The sequence below is a fragment of the Coregonus clupeaformis genome, chromosome 14 (genome assembly GCF_020615455.1).
Source record: "Coregonus clupeaformis isolate EN_2021a chromosome 14, ASM2061545v1, whole genome shotgun sequence".
Lineage (NCBI taxonomy): Eukaryota > Metazoa > Chordata > Actinopteri > Salmoniformes > Salmonidae > Coregonus > Coregonus clupeaformis.
The window spans coordinates 4,719,687-4,739,254 of NC_059205.1; the positions used below are offsets into that span (position 1 = coordinate 4,719,687).

At 42.6% G+C, this 19,568-nt stretch overlaps 1 protein-coding gene across 2 annotated transcripts in view; it reads left to right on the plus strand.

Moving 5' to 3' along the window:
* Window positions 1-2,494: 2,494 nt before the first annotated feature.
* LOC121580613 (amyloid beta A4 precursor protein-binding family B member 1-interacting protein) overlaps window positions 2,495-19,568 on the plus strand; it is an 18,892-nt gene continuing 1,818 nt past the window's right edge. The window contains exons 1-11 of one of the 2 annotated variants that reach the window (XM_041895584.2): window positions 2,495-2,608; window positions 9,298-9,357; window positions 11,282-11,372; window positions 11,627-11,856; window positions 12,202-12,279; window positions 13,047-13,206; window positions 13,467-13,588; window positions 13,970-14,044; window positions 14,213-14,356; window positions 14,704-14,814; window positions 15,731-16,206. In XM_041895584.2, coding sequence (XP_041751518.2) covers window positions 9,298-9,357; window positions 11,282-11,372; window positions 11,627-11,856; window positions 12,202-12,279; window positions 13,047-13,206; window positions 13,467-13,588; window positions 13,970-14,044; window positions 14,213-14,356; window positions 14,704-14,814; window positions 15,731-15,937 — 1,278 coding nt within the window. In that variant the 5' untranslated portion in view covers window positions 2,495-2,608 and the 3' untranslated portion in view covers window positions 15,938-16,206. Of the gene's footprint in view, window positions 2,609-9,297; window positions 9,358-11,281; window positions 11,373-11,626; window positions 11,857-12,201; window positions 12,280-13,046; window positions 13,207-13,466; window positions 13,589-13,969; window positions 14,045-14,212; window positions 14,357-14,703; window positions 14,815-15,730; window positions 16,207-19,568 lie in introns of those variants that run through there. The other variant, XM_041895583.1, reaches the window with a different exon arrangement.

Sequence of the window (19,568 nt, forward strand, 5' to 3'; positions counted from 1 at the left end):
TTGCAACTCCACGAGGTGAGATCTTGCATGGAGCCCCAGGCCGAGGGAGATTGACAGTTATTTTGTGTTTCTTCCATTTGCGAATAATCGCACCAACTGTTGTCACCTTCTCACCAAGCTGCTTGGCGATGGTCTTGTAGCCCATTCTAGCCTTGTGTAGGTCTACAATCTTGTCCCTGACATCCTTGGAGAGCTCGTTGGTCTTGGCCATGGTGGAGAGTTTGGAATCTGATTGATTGATTGCTTTCTTTGGACAGGTGTCTTTTATACAGGTAACAAGCTGAGATTAGGAGCACTCCCTTTAAGAGTGTGCTCCTAATCTCAGCTTGTTACCTGTATAAAAGACACCTGGGAGCCAGAAATCTTTCTGATTGAGAGGGGGTCAAATACTTATTTCCCTCATTAAAATGCAAATCAATTTATAACATTTTTGACATCCGTTTTTCTTTATTTTTTTGTTGTTATTCTGTCTCTCACGGTTCAAATAAACCTACCATTAAAATCAGCAGGGGATCAAATACTTTTTTCCCTCACTGTACATGATTAGATTATTATGGACAAAATAAGACCCTCGATATTTATTGGAAAGGAGCATCAAGCTCATCACCTTGCACTTTCACCACCCTGTGAAGTTCATCATAACTTATTTCATCTGTAGCCTAATAAACTGCATGCTTTCCCGACAAGTCGTAATGGGAGGACCACACAACATCGCGTGACTCCAAGTTTACTTCGATATGATGGTTATTGCATCAATATTTGCGCATAAAAGCATTTCACCGACATTTCTCGCATAATACATTTTACAGACACAAAAAGATCCCACTTTGTCTAGCATATTTTGTTTTGTCGACATTTGTGAAGTTTACAGACACATGTTCTGTTTCCATCAGGCCTGGCGTTAAAAGAAAATTCCAACATGTACTTTCCTCACATAGAAAGGTTGGATGGAAACCTGGTTAGTGTGTGTGTCTTTTTCAGTTTTCTCCCTACACTGTCTTCTGTAGCAGAAGCTGATTTGTCGGTGCTAAGCCTAACATCATTTCTCCGCACAGACACAGTCACAGCACTCGAACCAGCAGAACCAGAACTTTTAGAAAATACGTCTGTTCATTTCACACATTTATCAGCGTCTGCCTCAAGAGCCTTTTTTTTTTTGTCGCTCTAACTTTTTCGGCACCACCTTTCCGTTTCGACCAGCCCACCCCCAAAAAAAGATGGTTCGGCCCATCTGGCATTTGCCAGAATTGTCAGATGGCCAATCCGCCCATGCCTCCAATTGTGTTACCCACTGTGAGTTAGTTTGTAAGGTCAAAAACTCAAAACACAAAATTATGTATGGCTGTCTAGTTTTTAATTAATTGTGAAATAAATTAAATCAATCAAAAGGTACTGTTAGTTACTCTTAATTATGAAAGCACAAGTTAATGTTTGATTTACAATGTCTCTTTGCTATTTCTTCTTCTATTTTTAATCATAATTTTTAATTAGCTTGATTCCAAAGCAAAAAATAATTTGAGACTTCGACAGGGGGCGGTATATGTTTCAGACCCCAAAATTAAGTATTATCAAATTTACTCAAGGGGCGAATGGCAGCTTTGAGGGGCGAATGGCAGCTTTGAGGGGCGAATGGCAGCTTTGAGGGGCGAATGGCAGCTTTGATCTCCTCTCTAACATTAAGTGCGTAGCGACAGACTTTAAAATACAAATCTAAAGAATCGTAAAAAATAAATCTGCCCTCTTTTATGTATACTTTACAACCTCTCCATTTCCCTCATCCTCCCTCTGCCATGTGGCTTTGGTTAAAAGCATGAGCCTCCATTTGAAATTCAACCGTGGTTGAACGTTTCCTCCGCTTGCTTGCTTTCATGAAAAATATCACAGGCTTTAATAATGGAACCACCACAAGCACATAATTTACTCTGATGACTGTGGAGTAAAAGAGGACTGTGTACAGGAATACTCCTATATATGGTCTTTTTCAGCCTAATTAGGAATTGCTATCAGGACCACACGTGTGTTTTGACGTCTACTCCGTAAACCGATGAACTGTTGTGAACTTTGACCCCTGACAAACCCTTTAGGCTACATCTTTTGATGTTATTTGATGGCCTCTGATGCATTCAGTATCATTCCTTGTAACATTAACACCAATGTATGCCTGATTTTAAACTGTGAACAGAGTCCATATAAACTTTATGACACAGTTATAAAAACATGTATAAAATCACGCCTACAGTAAAATTAAATCTTCGATTAAACCTTCCTCCCTTAAATCTGGACAGGCCCAAGCAAATTCACAGTAAGCTTCCAACGTTTTGTTTTAACCTATCGTGCATCTTCAGACCAGTGCAGATTAAGGAGAGGAGACTAGGAGAGAAAGCCACCTCATGCTTAGATACAGTACCAAGCCCTTTCCTGAGTCTTGTGACAGTGTGAAGGTCAACTTCCGCATAGAACAGGAAACAGAGCCCCTATCAGTCAGTCTCAGTATTCATACAGGTTCCAGTTCAACCCCACGTGTGCAAGGCGCAAGAACTACAGATACAATATCTAACATTGACTCTATGACTGGAGAGTAACCCAGGAGATCATTCGACTACAAAAGGTAAGCGCTATGGTAGTTTTTGACAGGATCCTGTTTATCTTTTAAATGTATGTCCTTTGATACTTTGATGACTTTGCTTCCTTAATACGTCTGTAAACAGATGCTTTACTTGTAGCGTCATCGTCTGTTATGTTATCCCACGGTCTAGAATTACACTCTTTCAAGGTTTAAGGTTTGAGGTTTTAATGCTTCTTCATGGTACTGTCAAAGATAATGATGTGGTCGCTCTTAATGCGATGTTGAATTTGCTCATATTTGTATTATTTTCATGTCATGCTGAAATTGTGATGTGCTACTGCAGTACATTACTATCACAAATACAGCCCATTGGTCCGTTTAGGGTTAAATACTTGAACATACACATCAGCGTTGGTTAAAGAGGCAATCTGGGATTGGTACATCCCTTTTGGACTTATAATTAACGATAGACTTTGAATCCCAGATTGCCCATTTAAAGCGAACACATGTCTTCCTACAGCAGCAGCAGCCAGTAATTGCTTATGTATTCAATTATAAAACAGAGGGAGCATTTGACCACAAGAACGTTCAACATATGTAGCCTACAGTCACTATCAAAAAGCACTGTATCTCTCTCTCTCTGCACAATAAATCATTGTTGATGATAAGGCGTTGGCCTTTCTGTCTGTCTGTTTGTCTGTCTGTCTGTTGTTTAGTGTGTCACTTAATGTGTCAATGCAGAAGTAACATACCCACATACCACAGTGGCAGCTGAAAGCAGCCTCTTTGCTAGCTCATTGAGTTCGGTCTTAGTGCCAGCATTGGTTTGTAGTGGTATAGACAGCTACGAAAAATGATGTGGAACGTCTATGTCTGTGTGGGTGGCTGGGTGGGTGGCTGGCTGGGTGGGTGGCTGGGTGGGTGGGTGGGTGGATGGGTGGGTGGGTGGGTGGATGGGTGGGTGGGTGGGTGGCTGGGTGGCTGGCTGGCTGGCTGGCTGGGTGGGTGGCTGGCTGGCTGGGTGGGTGGATGTATGGGCCTTTGTCAAAGGTGAACATAGTTTTTTTGAGAAGTAGCTAAACGTGTAGTCTTGCGCACTAGACACTTCGTCCCTAAGCTGTGTTCAATTGCCTGGGGTCGGGGATACAAAATGGGAGACCATGGGTAGAACAGGATGGATTGAGTTGAGTGGCATGAGAGGAGCATGTTGTCTCCAAGCCCCCGATATGTCACAATGCCAAGTTTGTTATTTCCACCCCCATTAAAAACCCAGAGGTCCTGTCAGGCAAAATATAGCAGAATCAGGATCCAGAAAAAAACCACTTTGTTTACATCAAGCATTTTTTACTTTCATATGGAAACAATACCTACCCCATTCACCCACCCCTTTCCCTGTTCCTCATTACAACTTAATGGATGGTCTGTTTACTAGTCTGGCAAAACAGAATAGAGTTTAACTATACAGGCGTTAGCTATGCTGGCTGGACAAGAACCCAGAGAGTGAAAGAAAGTTACTGTATATTTACTTAAGTTCTAATCTGGACCATAAAGTAACGAACAGAACTTGGTTCAAATGTATTCCTTACTCCATACTATGGAACCTCAATATGTCCCTACATATGGTATACTTATGTTATTTTGATGTTCATACGAGTTATGGTTGTAGAAGGCCTCTCAATGTTGGCGAGACGGTGCTCCTATCTAAACAACATCCTTGGAGAGATGATCTATTTGGCCAGAGCTGCCTGCTACACATGTACTGGTGCATTTTTTACCTAACGTTGGCATTAAACACTCCCCATTCTCCATATGGACTAACTCAGTAGCTAAGCTGAACAGGCCTCTCTCAAAGAGCATCAGACTTTGCTTATGGGATCATTTATTGTGCAGCATAGCCCTCTGTCTTAAAGGCCCAGTGCAGTCAACAATGGGATTTTCCTGTGTTTTATATATATACACTGAGTATACAAAACATTAAGGACACCTGCTCTTTCCATGACATAGACTGACCAGATGAATCCAGGTGAAATCTATAATCCCTTATTGATGTCACTTGTTAAATCCACTTCAATCAGTGTAGATGAAGGGTAGGAGACCGGGTAGACATTTCCTACAGTCAAATTACCTAGTGGCCTCATGTGTGCAATGTTATTAATATTTTTCATAATTTCATATTTAATAAAATAAAATAAAAAAGCTGCCGAAAATCCGGTGTTTCTATGTCAAACAGTTTTGTTATATTTCAGTCTTATGTGATGTACACTACCGGTCAAAAGTTTAAGAACACCTACTCATTCAAGGGTTTTTCTTTATTTTTACTATGTTCTACATTGTAGAATAATAGTGAAGACATCAAAACTATGAAATAACACATATGGAATCATGTAGTAACCAAAAAAGTGTTAAACAAATCAAAATATATTTTATATTATTTGAGATTCTTCAAATAGCCACCCTTTGCCTTGATGACAGCTTTGCACACTCTTGGCATTCTCTCAACCAGCTTCGAGGCAAGCAACACTGAACCATGTGTGAGAGCACCAGCTGATCCGGACGACTGTGTGATCACGTGCTCCGTAGCCGATGTGAGTAAGACCTTTAAACAGGTTAACATTCACAGACAGATTACCAGGACATGTACTGTGTAAGTGTCTTCACTCCCTGACCCAGTCTGTAATACCAACATGTTTCAAGCAAACCACCATAGTCCCTGTGCCCAAGAATGCCAAGGTAACCTTTCTAAATGACTACCGCCGCGTATGACTCACATCTGTAGCCGTGAAATGCTTTGAAAGTCATGGCTCACATCAACACCATCCCAGAAACCCTGGACCCACTCCAATTCGCATACCGCCCCAACAAATCCACAGATGACGCAGTCTCTTTTGCACTCTGCAAAACTGCCCTTTCCCACCTGGACAAAAGGAACACCTACGTGAGAATGCTGTTCATTGACTACAGCTCAGCGTTCAACACCATAGTGCCCTCCAAGGTCATCACTAAGCTAAGGAGCCTGGGACTGAACACCTCCCTCTGCAACTGGATCCTGGACTTCCTGACGGGCCGCCCCAGGTAGCAAGGGTAGGTAACAACACATCCGCCATGCTGACCTTCAACACAGGGGCCCCTCAGGGGTGTGTGCTCAGTCCCCTCCGGTACTCCCTGTTCACCCATGACTGTGTGGCCGGGCACGACTCCAACACCATCATTAAGTTGCCGACGACACAACAGTGTTAGGCCTGATCACTGACGACGATGAGACAGCCTATAGGGAGGAGGTCAGAGACCTGGCAATGTGGTGCCAGGACAACAACCTCTCCCTCAACATGGGCAAGGCAAAGGAGTTTATCGTGGACTACAGGAAACGGAGGGCCGAACACGCCCCCATTCACATCGACAGGGCTGTAGTGGAGAGGGTCGTGAGCTTCAAGTTCCTCTGTGTCCACGTCACTAAGGACCTATCATGGTCCAAACACACCAACACAGTCGTGAAGAGGCCACAACAATGCCTCGTCCCCCTCAGGAGGCTGAAAAGATTTGGCATGGGCCCTTAGATCCTCAAAAGGTTATACAGCTGCACCATTGAGAGCATCTTGACTGGCTGCATCATCACTTGGTATGGCAACTGCTTTGCATCCGACCACAATGCGCTACAGAGGGTAGTGCGTACGGCCCAGTACATCACTGGGGCCGAACTTCCTGCCATCCAGGACCTCTATACCAGGCGGTGTCAGAGGAAGGCCCTTTCACTGACAAACTGAAATGGTCCACCCACACAGACAGTGTGGTGAAGAAGACGCAACAGAGCCTCTTCAACCTCAGGAGGCTGAAGAAATTTGGCTTGGCACCTAAAACCCTCACAAACTTTTACAGATGCACAATTGAGAGCATCCTGTCGGGCTGTGTCACCGCCTGGCAAGGAAACTGCACCGCCCGCAACTGCAGGGCTCTCCAGAGGGTGGTGCGGTCTGTCCAATTCATTACCAGGGGCAAACTACCCGCCCTCCAGGACACCTACAGCACCCGATGTCACACGAAGGCCAAAAAGATCATCAAGGACATCAACCACCCGAGCCACTGCCAGTTCACCCCGCTATCATCCAGAAGGCGAGGTCAGTAGACTGAAAGACAGCTTCTATCTCAAGGCCATCAGACTGTTAAACAGCCATCACTAGCACATTAGAGGCTGCTGCATATAGACGTAGACTAGAAATCACTGGCCACTTTAAGAAATGGAACACTAGCCACTTTAATCATGTTTACATATCTTGCATTCCTCATCTCATATGGATATACTGCATTCTATACTATTCTACTGTATCTTAGTCCATGCCGCTCTGTTATTGCTCTTCCATATATGTATATATTCTTATTTCCATTGCTTATTTAGATTTGTGTGTATTGGGTATATGTTGTGAAATTTTTAGATATTACTTGTTAGATTATTACTGCACTGAGCTAGAAGCACAAGCATTTCGCTACACCCGCTATAACATCTGCTAAACACGTGTATGTGACAAATACAATTTGATTTGATTTGATTAGAAAATTGTCAAAGACTCCAGCCACCCAAGTCATAGACTGTTCTCTCTGCTACCGCACGGCAAGCGGTACTGGAGCCCCAAGTCTGGGACCAAAAGGCTTCTGAACAGCTTCTACCCCCCAAGGCATTAATCAGACTGCTGAACAGCTTCTACCCCCCAAGGCATTAATCAGACTGCTGAACAGCTTCTACCCCCCAAGGCATTAATCAGACTGCTGAACAGCTTCTACCCCCCAAGGCATTAATCAGACTGCTGAACAGCTTCTACCCCCCAAGGCATTAATCAGACTGCTGAACAGCTTCTACCCCCCAAGGCATTAATCAGACTGCTGAACAGCTTCTACCCCCCAAGGCATTAATCAGACTGCTGAACAGCTTCTACCCCCCAAGGCATTAATCAGACTGCTGAACAGCTTCTACCCCCCAAGGCATTAATCAGACTGCTGAACAGTTAATCAAATGGCTACTATTTATAAATGGCCCAGACTAATTACATTGACTCCCTTTATTATTTATTTTTGTATCTTAATTTCTTTGCAATGACTCTCTTGCTCTATGCACACGCACTAGACTCTACCCACACACTCACACATGCTACACTGACACTCCAACACACTCACACATACTACACTGACACTCCAACACACTCACACACACTACACTGACACTCCAACACACACACACACACACACACACTCACACACATGAATATTGACGCCACACACACACTCACACATCGACACACTTTCACACTCTTCACATACACTGCTGCTACTCTGTTTATTATCTATCCTGATTGCCTAGTCACTTTTACCCCTATCTACATGTACATGCTGTATTAACTCAATTATCTCAACTACCTCGTACCCCTGCACATTGCCTCGGTACTGGTACCCCTTGTATATAGCCTCGTTATTGTTATTTTATTGTGTTACGATTTCTTTTTTTATTTAGCAAATATTTGTCTTACTTTTTAACTCTGCATTGTTGGTTAAGGGCTCGTAAGTAAGCATTTCACGGTAAAGTCTACACCTGTTGTATTCGGCGCATGTGACCAATAAAATGTGATTTGATTTGAATAATACTGTGAAATTGTGAAAATTATGATAATTCCCTTTTAGTGTAAGAGCTTTTTGAAAAGACAGCCTAAAATTTCAGCCTGTTTTGCTGGGATGGAGTTTTGGCTTGCCTGGTGACATCACCAGGCGGTAAATTAGTTAATAGACCAATAAGAAAGAGAGTTCCAAACCAATAACAGCTAGTTTTCAGTTTCCCCCTCCCCACTCAGACCACTCCCAGACAGTCCTAGCAAAATTCTTGCTTGAGAAATTGCTCTTTCCTAAGACGCTAGCTTTGTTTCTTTTTGACCATTTTAATTGAAAACAATCACAGTAAAGGTTCTTAATTGTTACACAGAAATGATTGGATATTGAGATATTGTCTGGAAGCCTCTAATTAAAATGTGTCCAAGCAACATTGTAGCACTTTGAGCCGTCACATTGTAGAGTCACTGTGGTACTATGGGCAGGACATTTAAAACATGCTAACTGGGGACCATTGACTTACATTGTTTTTTCAGTTAGCAAAGTGCTAATATTAGCAGTTGGTGGCAGCAAAAGCCAAGGATAGGATTACAGCCTTTCTTTGTCCATAGACTGCATTCAAGGTTAGGAAACACATATCATTTAATTATGATTTTACGAGTTGAAGTGGCTTTGGGTGAGTAGGCCTATTCTCTATCTGTCACAATAATTTACATTTTAGTCATTTAGCAGACACTCTTATCCAGAGCGACTTACAGTTAGTGAGTGCATACATTTTCATACTGGCCCCCCCCCGTAGGAAACAAACCCACAACCCTGGTGTTGCAAGCGCCATGCTCTACCAACTGAGCTATTATGGTCCTTGGTGTTAATGTCAACCGCAATGATGTCATGTTTATGTGTGTAGGGCTCACAGGAGGTTGGAGGAACCTTACTTGGGGAGGATGGGCTCATGGTAATGTCTGGAGCAGAATTGGTGGAATGGTATCAAATACATGGAACACATGGTTTCCATGTGTTCGATGCCATTCCATTCACGCCGTTCCAGCCATTATAATGAGCCATCTTCCCCTCAGCAGTCTACACTGGTAGGGCTCATTGATGGCCTTCTTGTCTAAACGACGGCTGCTTGTTCTCTGTAACAGATGGATGATATAGACGCCATGTTCACTGACCTGCTGGGAGAGATGGACCTCCTAACACAGGTAAGTTCTCACTGGGACCACTCTTACCCATAAAACTACACTTCCCATGATTCATCAGAACAGAGAAGTGTTCTACCAGAAATTGACAAACCAGATGTAGGTCAGCAGCTGTGTTAAATTATTTTATTGTTGAGACTCAGCCGTGTAGTGGTGTAACCCAGGGACTACAGCTAGAAATGTGCCTTTTGGCTAATTCTGGCACATTTAGAGGAGATGGTGATTATTGTACACTGTCCCTGTCAAATAAATTGAATAAAGTGAAAGTGAATAATGAGAAATGAAGTAACATCATCTGGTTTGAGTAATGGACGCAAGCCACTCATTTTAAGGTCATAGTGGCGAGGCGTCCTCAAGCACTTTGGCCCTCCATTACACTATTATGTATCTGGCTTGCCAGACGAAACATTTGACACAAATAGAAGTCTGGCTCAGGCCTATGTGCATTGAACTCCTCTTAAAGGGACATTTCAGTATTTTACAACTTAACGTTAGATGGTTCCTCACCTTGTGTAAGTAGTCTATGGGCCAGGAGAAACTGTAATCCATGGCTTGGTTTTCTTTAAACAGCCATTACAAACTTCAGCTAACTTAAGCCACCGCTAGCTAAACATCAATGAAAGTGATAGGGGCAACAAAGGAATCAAAATAAAAAATCATGACCGAATTAACTCAAAATCGGGTTTGACGCTGCCATATCACTTCCATAGATTTTTAAGCTGCTAGCGGTGGATAAAGTTAGCTGAAGTTTGTAGTGGCTGTTTAAAACATGGATTACGGTTTCTCCTGGCCCATAGACTACTTTCAGGGTGAGGGACCATCTAACGTCAAGTCGTAAAATATGGATCTTCCCCTTTAATGATTGTAGCTCTAAGTTCAGGAGTGGTCCTAAATGGTGTTACATTAAAATCGAACACTGCGGAATGGGTCAATAGTCATCCTATTGGAGAGCCACAAATATTATGTCACTGTCTACAGAGTCTTATCCAAATTAGGAAGAAAAACTGTTTTATTTGAATAATCATTCTTCCTGAATTTTAAGAGGATCAAATATAATTAAATTACGGCCATGATTGGATTTATACATCATTTGGGTTACTGCCTGGGAGCATTCAGGCTAATCAGACCTCAGAATCCATCCAGGATTTTTCTACCCCATGTACTCAAAGGTCTAAAAGTTTCATTGAGCATGGCTTTGAACGTGAAAACATATGTTTCTCTCTACGTTCATCAGGTTTCAGTTGTGTGGCAGGGGAGATCATATGCAGGTCGGCAGGTCGCCCGGTTCTATAGACTGTTTAAGAGACAGTATATGATTACTGGAGTTGCCTGCTGGGGATGTTTATGAAAACATTGCATTGCAGCTTTAATAATCCGTTTCCGTATGAAATCACATCATTGCCTTAGTGCAGAAGTTTTGCTTTCTTCTTTTTAATTTTTTTATTTGACATAAAAAGTATAAGGTCTGAATTCTGACTGTGTTCCACACACCTTATAAGCGTGGTTCCCAGGACGTCCGTGAAGAAAATAAAAAACAGAATGTTTTTCTGGAGGGTTCTCTTTGAATTAACTTACAAATGCTGCAAACATTGTTGGAGTGTTCTCTACACTCTTAGAAACAAAGGTGCTATTTAAAACTTCGCCATAGGAGAACCCTTTGAAGAACCCTTTTTGGTTCCAGGTAGAACCCTTTTGAGTTCCACGTAGAACCCTTTCCACAGAGGGTTCTACCTGGAACCAAAAAGGGTTCAACCTGGAACCAAAAAGGGTTCAACCTGGAACCAAAAAAGGGTTATCCTATGAGGATAGCCGAAGAACCCTTTTGGAACCCTATTTTCTAATAGTGTATATAAAACATACAGTTCCTATCTGTTCATGTCCTAAAATATCTGTATGCAAACTTCATCTGAAACCTTTTTCTTGACAGAGTTTTGGGTATGAAAAGGATCCCCCAGAAACGTCATCCAGCAGCTCGCAGAGAGAAAGCAACTTCTCTATTGGGTTCGCAGATTTGAACGGTGAGAAACACATGCAACACTAGGTCAGCAAACAGTGGAAATGTTATCTTTAGAGTTGATGCATATGACATACTGTAAATGTATTTCAAGCCCTGCTTGCCGATAGCAACCTTACTAAGCACTTTTGACTAGTACATGAGTTAGACTGGTAAAAGTATTCATAAGAAGGGAAGTAGTTGTGTTATCACGCTTACCCGCATCCCTATTTGATCAGATAAACCCTGCCCCCTAATTTCCATATTCCTCTCTGGTAGAATCTCTAAATGAGCTAGAGGATCATGACCTGGACGCTCTGATGGCTGATCTGGGGTCAGATTTGGCGGAGACAGAGGAGACACTGAATGCAGCCAAGACGGGACATGTCCACACACAGCAGTCTGACTACTCCACCCCACAACAAAATGTCCCCTTGTCCCAAATGTCATCGCTGGCATCCTCCTCCTCATCCTCTCTCCCACCTGAACCCTCCAAACCACAGCTAGCGGTAACTTCCAATAGATATACTGTATCCTGTGACTGACTGGGGTTTGGACCCTGGTTTCCTGCACGCCACAAGACTGTGTTAGCCCTCTGAGCTAAAGCCTAGGCGTTAGCCAGGGGAGCTAATGTAAGTCTTCAGGTCTCAGGCAAGAACACATAACTATTTATGTTATAAATGCAGGGGTACACAACAGCAGGCCCTTGAGTTCTGCAGTTATTTCGATTTCTGTATATCAAGGCATCTTAACCTTTTTGTTTTTGTAGCTATTTACTTCCAATATACAGTAAACGGTAGCATTTCTTCACACTCTTGCTCTTTTAATTAAAAATGATACCTTCATTTTTCCAGGGAGAAGCTGAAGCACAAGCCAAAGCCGACAAAATCAAGCTGGCTCTGAAGAAGCTAAAAGAAGCCAAAGTTAAGAAGGTATATTGGGTTACTTTCACTAAACCAGCTATAACAGCCTCACTTTGTGAGGAGTTGAGCTACCCCTATATCATGTATAGCACTGTGGGTTGGAGGAAAACGCTATATACACTCCCCTCCATATGTATTTGGACAGTGATGCTAAAATTGTAAATAACAACTCTATACTCCACCATTTTGGATTTGAGATCAAATGTTTCATATGAGGCAACAATCCAGAATGTAACCTTTCATTTCACGTCCTATTGGGCAAAACATCATCCGAAACACAATCAAAACAAGCGGTAAATGCATCCAACAAGTTTGTAAAGTCACAAGCTTGATGTAGTCATTGTGTGCCAGGGATATGGGGCCAAATACTAAACTTTTGACTTCTTTACACTATAAGTGAAATCTGTCCAAATACTTATGACGTCTTAAAATGGGGGGGGACTAGGTACTTAAAGTGCTTTCATTTCTAAACGTTAAACACTCGAATTAAAGGTGACATTCTGTTCTATGAAACATTTGATCTCAAATCCAAAATGCCGGAGAATAGAGCCACATTTAAAATGTTAGCTTCAATGTCCAAATACATACGTAGGGGAGTGTAGATACACATCACTCTAGTAATCATTGTGAGGTGATCTTCCCATAGAAATATAGTTACTAGAATGGCTATCCCCATTCAAGTCAATGTTCTGTGAATGGGTGGGCCGGTGGCCATATTGAGTGTCCCCAATAAGCACTTTATATTTCTACGGTTGTTCCTATGTACAACCTTCTAGTTGGTGATCAAGGTGATGATGAGCGATGGCAGCTCCAAGACACTGATGGTGGACGAGAGACAGACGGTGAGGGACGTGCTGGATAATCTGTTTGAGAAGACCCACTGCGACTGCAGCGTGGACTGGAGCCTGTGCGAGACCAACCCCGAGCTGCAGACTGGTGAGACTCACGTACACCAGACCTGGGTTCAAATTGTATTTGTTTCTGTCGAATACTTTGAGCATTTGATTGAGCCTGGCTGAAGTGCCAGTTGGGTCGGGTTTGCACTTTTTTGGACTCTTCCATTGGTTCCATTGCACCAAGCAAGCTCAATCAAGTGCAGTCAAAGTATTTGAGGTGTGATTTTAGATATGATATTGTATGATGAATGTACATCATTTTCATAAAGCAATGAAGCTCCTATTTTTTTCTCAAAACAGAAAGGGGATTTGAGGACCATGAATATCTAGTGGAGCCTCTTTCTGCATGGACACGAGACAGTGAAAACCAAATCCTTTTCCTTCTGAGACCTAACAAATATCTCTTCTTCAAAGACCCCCAGGTGAGTACAGTAGAGACCTGGGAAGTATTGATTCGGCACCAAACGGAATAACATTAACTGAAACAGGGAGAAACTACCTGGACCTCACCAATAAGAAATGTTCATTTTTGTTTTCTGTTGCAAAATGTTTTAAAATGTTTACTGTTGCATGCCCCTTATGAACATGGCCCAGAGTTCACACAAAACAGTGAACTGTGCTTTCTAATTTAACAGTGAATTGAGCTCATGGCGTGTTGCATGGTTGCTACATCTGTCTCTATTTTTTGCCAACTTTTTAGCAAAACAAAAGAGTTGGTTATAGTAGACAAACTGGCAACCAAGCACTGTGTTTTAGCTATATTACTGAGATCCCTGTGCTGACATTGTCTTTGCACCTCCAAGATATTCTACCTATGGAAAAAAGACAAACAATTTCTGAATGAGATAAAAGAAAGCCATAAGGGACTTCTGCTAAAGGTGAGTTATCATCACAAACACACCTATAGTGGACTCTGTAGCCTATACGGTAAACACATTCACTGTACCAATATATTGTTGAAGGAGTTCTCCTTCCTCTATAGAAAATCAGGTTTATACATACCCTCGAACACTTCCACACACCTTATTTTAAACGTCTGAATCCAGGAAAACTTTGAGGGGCCTTCTGTCATCGTCCCAGACCTGGAGGGGCTGCTGTTTCTGAAGGAGGACGGGAAGAAATCGTGGAAACGTCGCTACTTCCTGCTCAGGGCTTCTGGGATATACTATGTGCCTAAAGGAAAGACAAAGGTAAAGGAAGTGACGTAATGACCATCAAATCGATTTCACAGCAAGTCCAATAAACATCTTGTCCAAACATAGAAAGTATTTTTGATATACAGCATACAGGCCATTTATGAACTTTTACAGAGACTTACACTTGTTGTTTCTACATAGAACTGAGGTAAACCAGTAATAAACAATTAGTGTGGAAGTCCACATTCCACACATTCATTCATGTTGGGACATTTCCCACTAAAACACTACTGTAGGAAATCCTTACTAACTTACTGCATCTCCAGTAATATGACCCATATGAACTGAATTTGACTTAAGTCTACATATCCAGGTTTTCTCGTGTTTTTCTCCCTTGGCAGACATCCAGGGACCTGGCGTGCTTCACTCAGTTTGACAAAGTCAACATCTACACCACCACTGATTACAAACAGAAATACAAAGCACCCACAGACTTCTGCTTCATCCTCAAGGTAGGCCATCCATGTTGGAGGAAAGAATAGCATGATGGTTATCCATCTGTCTTTTACTCTTCTCCCATCAACCCCCCGAGGTAACACACACACACACAGGCTGAAAGAAGCACAGGGTCAGTCATATTGTAATGGTCCTGGAGCAATTTTGGGGGTTAACTGCTCTGTAAAGCACTTATAGAACCCAGATGGAGAGGTTCATGGTCAAATCAAATCAAATATTATTTGTCACATGCTTCATAAACAACAGTGAAATGCTTACTTACGGGCCTTCCCAACAATGCAGAGAGAAAAATAATAATAATATAAAGATAATAACAGGAGGAATAAATACACAATGAGTAACGATAACTTGGTTATATACCACGGGTGGGTCTAATCCTGAATGCTGATTGGTTAAAACCGCCTTCCAGCCGGTGTCTATTTCACAAGTTACCACCGGCTAAATCTATGACGTTGAAATGCCTATTTACTCTGTTCCATCTCACTGCGCAATCCACTGTCACATCAGCCCTGCCAGGAAATGTATAAACTTAATGTCCACTATAAAATTCATCTAGACATTATCTCCCATTTCTTTTACACTAGCGTTTGGTTTTCAACAGCAGACATTTGTATAAACCTTGCTGTTTGTCTCTCCGACTTTTTCAATATTGTTTCAATATTGAATTGCGATCTCCACCGTCCCATATAAAATGAATGTGTCCGAACGAGACAGACAGCAAATTGAGCTGGTTGTCATGGCAACACACAAACCTTTTTCTCAGTTGACTGGCTAAATCGATACTTTGTTGCGAAAACTAAAATGGATGAGTGGAACATTTATTTTTGATCTTTTCGACGGCATGAGTATGGATGAATGGGAAAAAGAGATGGCTATAATAGAGAACGCCCTTGCATTTTATCTCCACCCAAGGAGAGGAGAGTGTATCTGGGACTCGATCTGGGACACGTCAGAGCCGATGGACGTGAACTATCTTGGCAGCACTTCTACCGAAGATCAGCAGGGCAGCGGGAACAACGACATGTATACACAAATCACAGGACCAACGACGGTCCAGAAACTGGCCCATGCTGCTTTAGAAGCAGTGAGTGGGCATCGGTGAGAAGGTTCGCTCCATAGCTACTGGCGTCCGTCACTGACAGACAGAAAAAGATGGAGCAACATCCTGTCAGAAAACAAAGAGAACACTGCAGCACCATCAACACCCAAAAGGCTGAAGCAATGCAGCAGAAGTAGTAGAACAGGCTCCGACAGATATTTCAACCAATGCACCATCCAGGGGAATGTACAGATAAATGTGACATACAATAAGTAGCTATAGCTTTTTCAGCTGTGGTGGATAACAAAGAGAATGTATGGTTTCATTTATTAAAATCAGCTCAAATGAATGTCATGGATTGTCTTTCTTTTGTCTGAACAGTGTCCTGACAAGCGAGCACATTTTCTCTGCCAGGCAAAGACGCGCATCATAAGCTCATTGTTATGGATGTGTCCGAATAATTCTAACTAGAAAACCGCTTAAACAAATGCAAATGCAGCTACTTTGCTGTTATTCTGGCTGCACTTTTTGACGTGACTGTAAATTAGCCGTAGTTGGCTAGATACCAAGCAAGGGAGAAGAACGTAGCCAGCCAGTATGGCAATGGAACATTTAGAACGAACGACTGGGTCGCATCTATAGATACAGAACAAAAAGACTGAACGACTGGGTCGAGTCTCTAGCAACCCTAGATTTGTGTCGGGACTATATCTTGTGTAAGGATGAAATAGGACGAATAAATTAATAAAAATAAAGTTTTTACTGAAAATATGTCAATCATTATTTGAATATGTTGGTAACCCGTTGTATAAAAGTGATAATGCCCTCGAAGCCGGTGTTTGTTGGATATATTGGCACGGTTTGTCGGCCCTTGACTTCGTATCCGGCCTAATAACGCCCGTGCCAATATATCCAACAACCTGCTTCTCGGGCATTATCACTTGAATATACACGGGGTACAAGTACCGAGTCCATGTGCAGGGGTACGAGGTAATTGAGGTAGATATGTACATATAGGTAGAGATAAAATGACTAGGCAACAGGATAGATAATAAACAGTAACAGCAGCATATATGATGAGTCAAAAGAGTTAGTGCAAAAAGGGTCAATGCAGATAGTTAAATAGTTAACCAATAGCTACCCAGACTAACTATTTAGCAGTCTTATGGCTTGGGGGGTAGAAGCTTTTCAGTGTCCTGTTGGTTCCAGACTTGTGCATCGGTACCACTTGCCATGAGGTAGCAGAGAGAGCAGTTTATGACTTGGGTGGCTGGAGTTTTTGACAATTTTTAGGGCCTTCCTTTGACACTGCCTGGTATAGAGGTCCTGGATGGCAGGAAGCTTGGCCCCAGTGATGTACTGGGCCGTACGCACTACCCTCTGTAGCGCCTTGCGGTCGGATGCCAAGCAGTTGAGAGAGAGAGAGAGAGAGAGAGAGAGAGAGAGAGAGAGAGAGAGAGAGAGAGAGAGAGAGAGAGAGAGAGAGAGACACAGAGAGAGAGAGAGAGAGAGAGAGACACAGAGAGAGAGAGACACAGAGAGAGAGAGAGAGACACAGAGAGAGAGACACAGAGAGAGAGACACAGAGAGAGAGACACACAGAGAGAGAGAGAGAGACACAGAGAGAGACACAGAGAGAGACACAGAGAGACAGAGATTCCTTAGTGATGTGGACACAGAGGAACGAACTTGAAGCTCTCTACCTCCTCCACTAAGCCCCATCAATGTGGATGGGGGCGTGCTCAGTCGTGCATGGTTTAGACCAACTGGGTTGAAAGATGCACTACATTATGGGTATCTGGTCGCTGTTTTAAAGTTTGGGTGTCCATTTTGTGCCATTTAGTGTATTGAAGCTCAAATCGATTTGTTGAAAACTATTTGAAACCCTTCTCCAGCCCAAAAAATTACATTTGCAACAATACAAATGCTAAGTTTTGAGGGCCAGCAAGGCAAAACATATTTGAATATTTGCATGTTTAAATATAAACCTAATTAACAGGAAGTTGTGCACTATTGCAACTACTATAACACATTTCCACGGCACCACCACACACAGACAGACATCTGCTGTGGATGTTGCCATAGTGATCTCTGAACGACCATACAAAACTATCTGTTATGAGGAACGAAAGAGAGACAGAGAGAAAGAGACAGCGAGAAAGAGAGAGACATAAAGAGAGAGACAGAGACAGAGACAGAGATAGACAGACAGGTAGAAAGGCAGACCGACCAACAGACAGGAAGACAGACCAACAGATAGACAGGCAGACCAGCAGACAGACAGACAGAAAGACAGGCAGACCGACCAACAGACACGAAGGCAGACCAACAGACAGACAGGCAGACCAGCAGACAGACAGAAAGACAGGCAGACCAACAGACAGACAGGCAGACCAGCAGACAGACAGACAGAAAGACAGGCAGACCAACAGACAGACAGGCAGACCAGCAGACAGACAGAGACAGACAGACAGACAGACCAGCATTCAGACAGAGACAGACAGACAGACAGACAGGGGTCAACTTAAACGACCTGTCAGTCATCAAGAGGCATTTTAATAAGGAACGTTTCCCCTAACCAGAATATAATTTTCTCAGACAAAGAATGAAAGCAGGGGGAGTGAGGTGTCAGTTGGTTGAAGCAGGGGCAGGTCTGACACATGCTGGGTGTCAGTTGGTTGAAGCAGGGGCAGGTCTGACACATGCTGGGTTGTGCTGGGTTGTGCTGGGTTGTGGCATACCTTCAAAAGAGCATTCAGGGTCGGGTACTTACAAACTTGCAGCTGGGTTGAGCTGTGTCTGATGGTTCTTAGTTTGCAACTACAATTCACTGCTCAACCCCCATGTTCTCTCCATACCTGGGTTCAAATACTACTTGAAATCTTTTTTTATACTTTGAGCTTGCTTTGTTTACTTTAGCCTGCTTGGAGTGCCAGATGGGCGGAGTTTGCACTTTTCCTACTATCCTATTGGTTCCATCGCGCCATGCAAGCTTAATCAAGCCCAGTTAAAGTATTTGAAATAATTTAAAATAGTATGTAAACCTGCCCCTTTGTTCTCTCTATGTTTCACATTATCAGGAAATGAACATAGCGAGGAGCTAAGTTGATGATAGTGATGGTAAGGTCAACCAATAAGGAAGTGAATGTAGTTTGATGAAGTTCACAAGAATTGACTTATATTAGGCAGACAGACCTATTTTAACTGTTACCAGGTAAGAACATTTTAGATGATGCATCACCATTCAGTTACTTGCAGAACCATGTCTGACAATGATCTGTTTCTAAAGGTACATCACAGAAGTTGAGTTGAGTTCCTAACTGTTTACCTTGAACTTGAGCTTATATTTCAAGGGTATGGTTCATAACAACAACAGATGAGCTGAATCTATTTCTGTTTTGGATACTTTTTTTTCCCTCACCAGTGTCCCTAGAGGCAGAGAGTTAGTGTGAAAGAAGAGTGCAACTTCAAATAAGGGACTTTATTTCAAACAGGCAACAAAGTTATGGTTCAAATCAGGACCTTTATTTTTTAATCACCATTTATTTTGGGTGTATGGGAATGTTCAGGTACTCTTTAACATGACTGAGAAAGGTTCTTACCGTTCGAGGGGTCAAGGGGTCAAGGACATGGTAGTGAAGTGCACATGACGCTCCATCTTACGGCTTGGCTAATGTGAGCCTTGATCGCCTCCTGCTGGCTCTTTGATGA